The sequence below is a fragment of the Lepidothrix coronata genome, unplaced genomic scaffold, assembly GCF_001604755.1.
Source record: "Lepidothrix coronata isolate B3197 unplaced genomic scaffold, Lepidothrix_coronata-1.0 Scaffold68, whole genome shotgun sequence".
Classification (NCBI taxonomy): Eukaryota; Metazoa; Chordata; class Aves; order Passeriformes; family Pipridae; genus Lepidothrix; species Lepidothrix coronata.
This window is the reverse complement of record NW_016690248.1, coordinates 1,689,493-1,702,412: the sequence shown is the minus strand read 5'-3', so window position 1 is coordinate 1,702,412 and position 12,920 is coordinate 1,689,493. Positions and strand designations below refer to the sequence as shown.

At 35.9% G+C, this 12,920-nt stretch overlaps 1 protein-coding gene across 6 annotated transcripts in view; it reads right to left on the bottom strand.

Moving 5' to 3' along the window:
• REV1 (REV1, DNA directed polymerase) overlaps positions 1 to 12,920 on the bottom strand; it is a 71,510-nt gene that overhangs the window by 17,326 nt on the left and 41,264 nt on the right. For all 6 annotated transcript variants that reach the window (XM_017818379.1, XM_017818377.1, XM_017818378.1 and 3 more), the window contains 7 exons: positions 11,301 to 11,403; positions 9,003 to 9,159; positions 8,434 to 8,636; positions 6,396 to 6,629; positions 2,224 to 2,332; positions 958 to 1,169; positions 628 to 787 (listed from right to left, as the gene is read on the bottom strand). In XM_017818379.1, the coding sequence (XP_017673868.1) occupies positions 628 to 787; positions 958 to 1,169; positions 2,224 to 2,332; positions 6,396 to 6,629; positions 8,434 to 8,636; positions 9,003 to 9,159; positions 11,301 to 11,403 (1,178 nt within the window). The remainder of the gene's footprint in view (positions 1 to 627; positions 788 to 957; positions 1,170 to 2,223; positions 2,333 to 6,395; positions 6,630 to 8,433; positions 8,637 to 9,002; positions 9,160 to 11,300; positions 11,404 to 12,920) is intronic.

Here is a 12,920-nt window from a genome sequence, read left to right as displayed (position 1 = left end):
TTTTCTTCAGTCTGAACAATTGATAGCCAAGCTAGCACTAACCAAAGGGAAAAGAGACTGGGATTTAGAATGGAGTGGTTGTTTTGAAACTTTTAGAATTATAATGTCCAGGGTACAAAGGTCAGATTTCCCAAGATATAAAGGAGTTATTTGTTTCACATAATGTTAAAATTCAAATCACAATGTAGCAACAGTGTTACACTTTGGCACTTCCTTTTTTTCCTAGAGTTCTTTCCAGCACTTATTTTGAGAAAAAAACAACCCTGCATTCCTTTGCTTCTAAAATTACATTTTCATAGAAGAGGAATTTCCTTGCAAGAGGTTTCATCCCAGTAGTTGTAATACACGTGGAAAAAAAAGGAAAACCTCCAACACAAGTAATATCAAGGCATAAGACACATGGGTTAAAGAGGGAGCATGCAAATTTTCATGATGTTAAGCAAGACACAGGAGCTGGCAAGACCACAGAGTAACAACTGATAGAAAGAATCAAGTTCCTCCAGGACTTCCAAGGCAGTAAGATTTCAAGATTACTGGGAAAAAAAAAGGAAGAAAGTACAACAAGTCTACTAAAAGTAGTTTTCCTTGTGTTGTATGCAAGATTACCACTAGCATGACACCCCGCACCTGAAATAGTTGTGATCCATTCCTTCAGCAACGCCTTCACATCATTGAATTCCACAGCTCCAGCAAGGTTTGGTGCTTGAGGCCTAAACGAACCTGGCTGCTGGTGAGTCTGCAGAGCTGAGGGGCCTGAAGAATCTGAAGTTGATGGAACTGCTTCTGGCTGTTCCAAACATAAAAGCTGATTAATGCTCTGACAAATATGGTAAAACCATGTATATATACACAGATAATTGTCTAGTAAGGAATCCAGTAAAGGACACCAGCTGCATTTGTGAACATGAACTAAGTCTAAAGAAGCACACATAGCTTCACTGTTAGTGCGGAAAGTACCTGAGCAGCAGTTCCTTCTTGTTTCAAGAAACCATCTATTAGCTTCTGTGGGCTTCCAGATGTAGCTGGCATGTTTTTTGCAGGGCTACCAACATGTTTGTTTTTCAGAGGACTCTGAATCTTTTTTACAGGACTGACTGGATTTTTTTTCCGTATTTTTTTCTTATTTTTCACAGTTGTATGCTTCAGGTTTAAGAAAGGATTTTTTGACACTGAAAAACACAGGAATAGTCAGTGGTTGACACATTTAAAATTCAACACTTTTCCATTGAAAGGGGAACTCTGTATTTTCCACAAAAATCTAAGGATCACTTGGGAGAAAACAACCTAGATAAAGCAACCTTAACATTCACATGCCATTCCAAATCCTGGCAATGTTTTAAGTATTTGAAAAGCACTGCTAGACATTACTGTACTCAGAGGATACTCAGCTATTTGTAAGCCTTTCAATATGGAGCACTGCAGTACTTCAATATAAGCAGCTGTTGAAATCTGAAGTCTATTGGACAAATTGCCTCACCTCACTCAGAGCACTGTCCCACCAGTGGTTATCAGCAAAGCCAGCAGTGTAGAGCTCCTTCCCCAGTGCTTTTATGAGAGTTCATGAAGGAAACTGCTCTCATTCCATCATACTCACATATCTGTACTAGTTCATTGGCTATGAAATCAAGGTGTTATTATAATAATGCAGTATTTAACTGGCAATGAACCCAATGACATTTCAACCTATTTTATGAGAAATCAAGTTCACAGAGCATTAATCTTATTTTTTTCTACTGATTAGAAAAAGGAGACCTGGATGATCAGCTCAGAGTAAACCTGACTATCAGACACATGGTGTGATGTAGCCTATCTCTTGCTGTCCAAAACCCATACCAGTGTTTTCGGTTCCAGAGAACCATGAGAACGCTCTCTGAACACAGTTTAACTAACGTAGGTACTGAAGATGCAATACTTTAAATCACAAGACATATCAAGTTTAGATTCTATTCTGCAAACATATGGCTGTGGCTAAGTAGTGCCACGGTCCCCATGAATTGAATTAATTACCCATTTGAGTAAAGCTGGGCATCTGTTTGCAAACTGAGACCACAGCTGGTTGTAACTGACAGTCTGTCAAAAATAAATACAGAAATTCAATTGAACACAGCATCTTCACAGAAGCTTTCTTTAGTTCTATTTTCCAGTTTATTTTTTAGGGTTGCGTAACTATTTGAATAGTAACCAACTCCTACACAAGACTGCCGTACAACTATATATTCTCACCAAAAGTGTTAGCAGGTTGCTGCTCAGATTGCTTTTGCCTTTGATCATAGGCATCTTTCAGCTCTGCTTGCAATTCAGCAGGTAGTGCAGCAAAAACCTCGGGGTCCACCTGAACAGGAACAAAAGATTCATTTGATTATTTTAATAGTGAGCAGCACTGTTTGCTTCTCTCTAGGTCACTCACATGAGAAAGGATTTTACATTTTATGCCAAGAAAAAGTAAATGATATATAACTGAAACACTGTAAAACATGTTGTACACTTTCTCTGTATGTTTTACTTTGTAAAAGCAACCATTTTTTCCATCTAATATTACTCTAATTATTTCATAAAATTACTCTTATGGGCCTCTAATACTCTAACCATCTTACCTACTGATACTGTATTACAGCACGTTTAAGCCTAACTCAAAGAACACTCCATTCAAATTTTAAAACACAAACACTGTGACAATGAGACTTTTGTTCCTCCTCTTCTTTTGATACTTCTGTTTCCTGGAAGCTGCTACACAATTCAAAATATTCTTGGAAATAGTCTCACTTCTTTAAGGACAGAAAAAGCCAAGTCCAGCTATGTCTTTAACTAGCACAAAGAAGGTTTAATTTCTTTCTCCTACAGTTGTCTATCCCTTGTTTGACTAATAAAACCACAGTCCCTTGCAATTGTCCCAGAGACTTGAATTCTAGGCAGGAAATAGTTTGTTGTCAATTGCCAGACACACTCATATGGACAAAACAAAATTTATTGTATTATCAGTTATCTTTCATCACTGGTGTCTGAAGGAGGAAATTAGTGACAGGCTAGCCTTGGAGTTTCCCATTGTTATTGGACAGTGTTTTCAGCTCATAATCAGCAAAATCTAATTCAAAAAACCAAACCTATCATTTAGAGAATTAAATCTGCCAGTGGGAGAGTGCCCTTCATTTCACTAGTAAAATTCAGAGATGTGCACAAACAACAAAAAATTAGCCAAAACTACAATTACTATTCTAAGGGCACAATACAATTTCCATCATTATCTGAGATACTGTAGTCCTTACATGCACATATGCACATGAATTAAAATTTTCCTCCTATTTTCAATAGAGATTTGATTTTTTAAAAACCAAAATATGTATGCTATGACAAGAAAGTACAGTGTGCTATTGACATACATGATGTCTAAATTATATAGATCATAAACACGAACGTGCTCCTATAGCACAAGTTAAAATTCATCAATGCAGCACAACCTTTCTTTCCCATTTTTAGAACTCCATGTGCCAACACAAATCTTTCACCACACAAAATACGCGCTAATTAAAGAAGGAAATGGGAACAATTCTGATCTTGTGCAGAACATTGTGCACATACATTGTGCAGAACAAAGCACTGTAGTGGAATGCAGCCTATTACATCCAGAGGTGTGAGTTGTTTTTTTAAATACAAATTTTATTTAATAAAGCTGTTTTAAAAAGGTTAGTGTTCGCTGTTTAAGCATTCGAGACTCAAGAATTTGGTCTGAATTGGCACTATTTTTTGTGTACATCACTTACTAAATCATGCAGAAATAATTCACTACAGGGAACTGGATGCACTTTTATTCCCCCTATCACTGCCCTCTCAGAGCGTGACATGTAAAAATTCACTTAGAAGAGCCATCAGTCAAGTTCATATGAGTTCTATACTAATAACTGGACTTTCAGATAATTTACTGTACAGACAGAATGTCCTAACATAGCTTTCACATACCTGTATGACATTCAGATTATGGAGAGCCTTGTTTTATAAATTAATGTATTACCTCAGCATACAGCTACCAGTATTTTTGATGTGCTTATATAAATTTCCTTAGGAAGAATCTATACAAAGTTAAGAGAATGTGAGGATGAGATGAAAATCTGCCACCACTAATTAATGCCACTACTACAAATCTCATTCATTTCTAAGCATCTGTAATCTTTATTTTTTCCATCCTATGCTTCTACAGAAGTCAGCTGCTACAGAGAAATACAGCTGTTCTAAATTTTAAGATTACTCCAGCAACTGATGGAAACAAATACAACCTATCTGGATTCCTTTTACAGGAGAACCTTACCCAACAAGAGACATTTCCCACACATTTTTTAATGAATAAATTACTATCAGCCAATTAACTTTGCACCTGGTGATAAAAACACTGTTCACACAAAAGGAATGAAAGGTTGAAAAACAAATCTAATTAAGCTATAAAAAGATGGCAGGGCATAATTTACATCTGCTGAGTTGATGTAGCTAAAGTACTCCATTTGGAGTGGCTGGCTATATTTCTATACCTGAAACCTAATACTACTTATTTCACTGCATCATTTGCCAGAAAGTAATTCTAAATGTTTGTGTGCAATCACAGAATATACACTCCCACAAAGACTTTAACAGAAAAATATGTGTCAAACCATATTTAGAGTAAGATGGTATTTTTGAATTAAGTTCATGTTTGATTTTAACACAGAAAAAAATCCTCCCACATTAATGAACTGGGTGTAGCATTTTTGTTTTCACCAGGGCTAAGGGAAGCTATTAGATCATACTATTCTAGGTAGTAAACTTGTACCTAACTCAGAAAATGAAAATTGTAAATCTTACTCCTCTTTTTGTCAATAAGGAAAATCTGAAGTACAAGCATAAAACACTATAAAATAGATAGTATGGATATCCCTGATACAAATAAATAGAAGTAGCCAATTCTTCTTGAACTATATCTTCAAACAAAAAGGCTGCTCTGCTAAGCTGCATTCTTGGATCAGAATCACAAAATGCACTGGGAGATAGAGACAGAAAAGCCAGTGTATTTGAGTGTATAAAATTAATGTTTCTAAGAAAACTTCAAAAAGTAAAGCTGTTATAAAAAACCAACAATCAATTTCTGACTACCTAATTAACAGACAGATAAAGCACAAGCACAAACTAAAAGGAATTTCTATAGAAAGCCATATGCAGTTACAATTTACCCCAAAAAACTGTACTGAATGGTATGACAAGTGTGGAGGGGTGTACTTTAAAGCACAGTATAATTTAACACACAAATCCAAGACAAACTCCTGTTTAGAAATAGATGTAACTATATAATTTAAAACAGCTGGGGTATGGAAAACAGATACTATTTACACACTAATCCATAGGGAAAACCAAACTTTGCAGTTCAGGAATAAAAACTAACACAACTATTTCTGAACCAATGAACTTGAATCAAGGTGAGGAACTTTTAGTTACAGAACAGACTACACATCTTTTTAATAGCAATTAATGCATTAATTATTTAGTGAAAACAGGACAGGAATTTCTACCTGACTTTCTCTGGATTCTTTGTCAGCTAAGCACCATTAATGCCTTAGAAACAACAACAAATATCTCTCTATAAATGTGATTAGGAGATATCACTTCATTTGAGAACAGCAATGACACAACAAACAAAAACAAAAATACTGCTCTGCTCTAAATTATGCATATGCAAGATATTGTATCTCTGGGTAACCCAATCTTTCATTTTTTAAAAGACTTTTTTTTAATTTTTACACTACATTTGTTCAGCACCATCTTGGATTGAAGGGTGGAATAACATTAGAAGCATCATTACTGTTACCTGGTGTCCCATCAGGTCCCTGTTTTGACAAACAACTTTGCACTTCTCTCATCCTGGACATGCTATATATGAGTCCATTTAAAAACTATGGAGATATGTATAAGCATGATCTCTAGCCATGACTGCCCTTCTCCCAGGAATGTGATACAAACAACCACATCTGCAGAAGAAACTAGTAGAGAGGTTGGCTTTACCTCATCAGAACATACACTTAAAACAGAGTGAGTCTCCTGTGACTAGCTAAGCAGATTTAGGACTGCTTCAGACCTATGGTGCAGTGCAACTCAGCTGCAATGCAGGAAAAAAAGGCTCGTTGCAAAGCAAGCCATAAATGATGAGGCTTTACGTTAAACAACAGCAAACCCACAGGCGTACTGATGACTATAAATCTTTAAGAAATATTGTCATACCATGTTTGTGACAGATAAAGTAACATTTGGCAGACTTTTAATTAAAGGACCATAAACAATTTTGGGATGTCACAGGTTCTAGTTAATGCTGTTTCAAGAAAGCCTCTTAACTTCCTATAGATGAGAAGTTGTTGTTTACTGACACCATGCAAACATCGTACCTGTGAGAGAGCTGGCAAAGCTATTACATTGATTCCCATACTGGTATTTGGTTCTTGGAGCTCTGGTATTTGTAAAAGCACTGTTCCAACTGGTTGTGACAGAAGTGCAGTGTTACATCCATTTATTGGCTCTTTTTTGCTATCTCCATAACTCTCTCCTTGTTGAATGGTGCATATTTGCTCTACTTGTTCTCGGAGATCAGGCGGCAGAGCTTCTAGTACAGACTTATCTATCTACAAATGTAGAAAAGCTTTTAGAGTTTTCCAAGGAATACATAACAAAGTTATTTTAGTGAAAAAATTAGTTATACAGTTCCTGAATTTTTCCAAAATCCCTTACATTTTAACCGGTGTATGCAAACACAATTAGAAACCTGACAATTGTACTCCGCAGCAGCAAAATATCATTTAAGACTAAGCAGCTCAGTAAATATGAATGCTCAGTTTTATCTTTTCACAACGTTCAGTCTTCTCATCACAAATCACAGACAGGGTTTCCTCCACAGTTACCAAGAGATAAGGAAACCCAAATTCTGAGTTCAAATTATACAGGCACCATGCTGATATGAATACTGAAGTGGTGTTTGGTACAAAGCAATTAATCTCTTTCTTTATACAGTTCTAGGGTACGTGTTACTGATTTACTTTAATGGTATTATGTATGTTTGCATACTGTCAGACTCTTGTCAGAGATTCTGATAATGAAATAAGCTTTTACTTAATATCAATTATTGACTCTAAACAACTGAGAAGATCCCTCAGTGTCCAGAAGTTGCTGTATACAATGACAGCTGCACCAGTGACTGTGTGAACACAACTGACAAGCAGATGCACAGCATAATTTTTCTCACAAGTAATATTTGAGTAAAAACATGTAGATAAACACTAGGGTTTGCCTGTAAGTTCTGCTGAATAAGACTCCATAGCAGTGTTAGAACACTTTATAGTTTGCCTTTAGGAAGAAGATTTGGAACTTAAGACCAGATTCTGGATTTACAGAGAAGAACCACAAATACCTAGGAAAATCTACTTGCCTTATGCTAACTGAGAGATTTTGATGAAAACTGTGGTATTGTTAATCACTTCAGTTACTCTTCTACGTTCTGTTTGTGTTCACTCGTTCCAAATTTGCTACATATATAAAACTCTACAAATATTTTCTGGGAATCCTGGGTGTAAAATACCTTGCTGTTGCTTTCCTAGCACACAGTACACAAAAAGCAGTGTGGCACTAACCTTCATCACTCCTTCCCTGTACCACATTTCGTATTATATTCTGTATTACAGTATGGTTAAAAGCAAAAGGAAAGGTGAGCACATTGTGCCATAAGGCCACCAAGGTTTTAGGACCTCTACTACACAGCCAGTGCACTTTGCACTTGTTTATACATATTCCCTCTGTAGCAGTCTGAGTGTACAGAGCTTCACATTGTTCAGTCAAATTACTTTTAGATCCTGAGCTGGTTTGGTTATTGCATTATAGCAACAAGTTTTCTGCCGAAAGCGTAATTTGCTTCTTAGAAATGTATAAATATGTGGAAAAGCTGTTATAAGAACATCAACAAATGCTTTTACAGATTTAAATTGCAGAAATTAAAATGACAGACTTTTACAGAAGAGCAAGTAAATCTGCTTATACCTAAAATACCTATAAAATTCAGTGCAGCTGGCTCACAGCAGACCCTTCTAACAGATGTCTACTTGAATAACATGTGGAAATAAAAGGCTCTCCATTTGCTAAAATGTACCAAAAAAAAAATCCCCCAAACCCTTAGAAATATTTTACTTTAATAAAGATTGTCTTCCTCTCATATAAACAGTATATCCTGTACAAATGTTAAGTGTGCATCTTAACTTCAACATTATTTATTTTATTAAGGCAAAGTAGTTTTGCATCAATAACAGTTACTTACTGTGCATCATACTATACTAGAACTCTTTTTATTTAAAAAGAGCTCCTTTTCAGTCTATCCAAGTAACATAGACAATCCCAAGTTATTACAATACACTGCAGATAATTAATATTCTCAGGTTTTACCTGGGAAGCAGATGGAACTTCAATACTCAAATTAAGCCTGGATTTTACGCTGATGGGAGAATGCATGCCATTCCATTTGACAGCAGACTCGGTGTTGTTGGCATTAGAATTGAGACCAGGTGTGAGATGGGTACCACGAGATGGAAGAAAAGTGCAGGTTCTTGAATTAGAAGATATTTCGAGGTCCATAGCAGCCACAAATACTATATATATGAAAACAAAATACCAAATGATCACCTAATAGTTAAAAATACTCTGAAGATTCAAGACACAGTGAAGTTAGTTTCCAGTGTTACTTGCTAAAGAGTTTACACAATATATAGCATAATTATAACACTTCCTATTTCAAAGTATCCTTTGTTACGATTAATTAAAAAAAGTTTGGAATAACCTTATACAAATATTTATTAGTAGCATTTTCATTTGCAGCAGCGTAACCCACTCTCAAAAAGTTTATGTTAAATAATTTATACTGGTAAAATATTGAATAAGTATTCCAAAGGTTAAACTATGTTGGGGTCCTTCAAAACTGATCATTATCACACATGCCAAGTACAAAGCTTACTGACCTTCCTTATGTTCTTCTTCTGAGTGTTTTTTTGCTTTCTGAACATGAAAAAGATCAATAACTGAATGTGATCCACCAGGTAAATGTCCAGACTGTACTGCTGAGTGAGCCGAAGTGGTTTTACTGATGGGAACTAACTGTTGTACCTGAATTCCAACCTAAATCCAAAACATAAATACACTCATTTGAAGGAGTTTAAAATAAAAAAAATAAAGTAAATAAAAAAAATCTGTAATTCTATCACAACAGCACTGCCTTCTTTGGAATTGGCTGCTTGTTGTGTGTGTGGGAGAGGACAAATAAAAGTATGCTGAAGTACACACAAACGGCCACTAAAAACAACCCAAACAAATCCCAGGATCATCCAGCACAATCCAACAACTAAGAAATTACAACGATAATACCATCTTCTCTGATATAGAAAAGTGCTGTCAACAGGATCATGAAACAATGTGTTTATTATGAAATTTCTTAGACACTAAGAGATATAGAATTAGTGACCAGGAAGTGATTAGTATTAAATCTGGCTACCCACACAAGAAAGCAATGTTTTCCCCAAGGACAATGTATATTATATCCATCACTTAAGTCTATAAATGAAACAAATAATATTGCTTCACTTCTAGACATGGTTTTCAGAAAGTCTTAATGGATTAAAGTACCTTGGTGGAAGTAGTCCTTTTCAAGACAACCTAATTTTTCATGTAACTTCTAAATACCAAATGAGCAGGGGGTCAAAAACAGGGTCCAACTAAGAATGCGCTGGTACATTGTGTGAGTTTATTGCAAATCCTCCATAATTTTTAAGAAAAAAACTGGGCACTTAGAAAAAATTGTATATAGGACTCAGAAAGCACGAAGGAGCTAGTGTATATTTCTACCATGTCTTCTTCTATAATTACATAGCAGTAATTTTTTTATTAACAGTTTCTTAGTTGCAATAATGGGAAATGACCTCATCACTGTAAAAAGTTTTTCTTTGTGCTTTTTGTTTTTGCTTTGGAATATTTCTAGGTTTGCGTTCTAGAACTTAAACAAAGCCTTTGGAATATTGTATTTGATCTGTTGAACAGCTTTGCCTTAGGTTTTTTTCTGCCTTTTAGGACAAGAGCCTGAGTTCAAGTATTATGTGAAGTCCATGGGACAAGTGAATGCATTTATCTGCCTGAGTGTGGGTACAAACAACTAATGGTATCAGTTCAGAATCTCTTCTAGAAAGACAGAAAAAAGACACTGAAGCATGGCTCACCTCATGTATAAAGTTTAAGGGGACTAGCTCCTGCACAGACATATACATTGGGGGTGTCTGAAGTCAGCTGAAAGGACAACCACTAAGGGATCCTGGATGGTTCTGAACTTTTTTTTTTATAATCTAGAACTGAATGGCCCCTCCAGTACTCAACAGAGCCACCTGGTCAGAAGTAGTACATTGTTTTGCAAAACAACATGTCCAACATCCAGGGGACAGTAACTCTAAATTAGAATCCTCTTAAAACAAGGGCTAAAGAAATCAGGTGAAATAGAATTGACATAAGAAGTCAGCAAAGATAGCAAAGGAGACAGACAAGAAACTAGAAAAAGACAGAGTCAGGAAAAAAACATTTCCTCACCTCCAAGCCAGGGGGTTGACTTTGTAAGGCAACACTGTGAGTCAAAACCCTACTTCTATATCCAGATGACCAATAAATACTCTGTGCTCCATTTTAACAAATGGTTGATGCCCAAATAGACTCATCATGTGTTCACATTGCTATGACAAAACCACTGAGATGAGCAAGACTGTTCTAAAATAAATTACGAACTAAAAGAACCAGCAAATCACCTGCAAACAAAGGCCAAATTACGGGCTGGTAACTTTTCTTGCTCTAAGACTTGCAGTCTAGAACAAAATCTCCTCTAATCTATATCTCTGATTGGCATTACAAGCAGTATTTGTATTAGTTACTTAACTAATAGCTCTGCAAAAGTTTACAGAAAATTCTATGGCAAAATAAAATTTACGTGTGCTAACAGAACTGTAGAAGATACAGTCTAACTTTGCTACCTTAGGAGGCTGTTTCAAGTTGTGGATCAATTCATACCCCAGTAAATTTTTTTTTTTTACAGCTATGGTTTTTAACCACGTTTTTCAAAGGTAAATATAGCAAACATAGCATGAATGTGTAGCCTACATAAGCTTTGTATTATCTACACTTCTGCTTAAGTTTGGTTATCATCTACCCTGGGGAACTGAAAATTTATGAAAGACAACAAAGAAGGTTCATAAAGAGAATAAATTTCAGTTTTCCCATTAACTCACCCCTCGCATATCTGAAATGTTCAGTTTCATTGTGTGAAACATATTAAGAGTTTCTTTCCCAATTACTTTTGCACTGTCTGTTGCATGGTCTAGAGTCACAGTCCTAAAAAGAATAAACAAACATGGTTAGAAAAGAAACTGTTTCACAATCTTAAAGACAAGAACAATTCTGTACTTATTCCAGAGAGGACCTCCAAGAAAGACAGATCATATCTTGGCATACAGAAACTGAACACTGTTTTTTTGTTCTGAGGTTCCTTTCTGACAGTAATTAAAAGTAAGCATGGTCTACAGAAAAAAAAGCAAGTTACTTACTAACTGAACATTCTCGGTGTGCAGTCCACACATTAAATTGTCAAATAAAGTATATATTTATATACATGATACCTAGTGAAGCCAGAAAAGAACCTTTCACACAGAAATGCACTCATGAATTTCTATCCTTCACTCAAGCTTGAGTTTGTTCAGTATTATTTCAGTTGTCAATCTTCAAAAATCTACAGCAAGAGTTTCAGAAGGAACTCAGAGGGAGATGCAGATAAAGGCACGTGCATGTGGATTACAAACAATAAAGAACTCAGATTAATGGTAAGTTAAGTGTCTCAAAATGACCTAGTTGTTGAGTTTTACAAATTGCCACCTGAGAGCTTAGCAGGGCAGCAGCAGTGCTTGGTTGTTCTGGATTCTCTAATGGCCTAACATTTGAGACAGGTAAGGACAGAATTTCAAGTGGCTAATCAAATATATGTGAGTGATGTAAAACTTCTCACTGAGGTAACCCATGCAGTTTTAACTCTGATGGGGTGAGCTTTATGGATATAAGGAAGTGTATTGACAGGGTGCTGTTCTGATGGCGTTACTCTATTTTTTAATCTGTTAGAAACCACAATGAAAAACAAGTAATCTACAGAAAGGTCTAGTTCTGCCAATATGAAAATGAAAATGCTTCCTAATGTGAGCAAGATGAAGATCTCCCTAAGCCTTAGATGATAATATTTTTAAGAAAAAGGGAATCAATATCAGTGTGAGTCTAAAGGCACACAACATTCCAGAAGAATATTTTAAAAAGGTCTATGCTGTACTATCAGGACTTGATTTCAAAGATGCGGTAAAAATACCATTAATGTCTCAGAAGCTGAATTTTTCTCATTTTAAGTGTGTCTGCAAGTCTGAATCCTTTGTAGTACTATGACTATTATTCTAGGGAATCTTGACCTGTAGGGTAAGAAAACATAGCAACTCATTCACCTGTGAGGTGAAGGAGCAAGAAACGGGTCATGAGCTATAGCTACAAAGCAAATTTTAAACCAAAGAGAAAACCCAGACACTTGAGGGAACACCACTCTGAGATTGTAATCCATTTGCTTGGAACCAACCTCTCGTTTACTCTTCTGCTGCTAAAAAGCTTTTTACTGGACTGAACAGAAATGCTCTAACAAAGACAGGAATACAATACCTATACCATCAAATAGCACAACCATAACATCATCCAGTTTATCAATAAAAAACGAAGATCAATCAGAAATAAAAAATAGGTAAGAGTAACAGCACTGCTTGTGGAAGCTGAAGCTCCTACTCCTTTGACAGTAACCTATCGACTGACTACCCAGGCAGAATAAC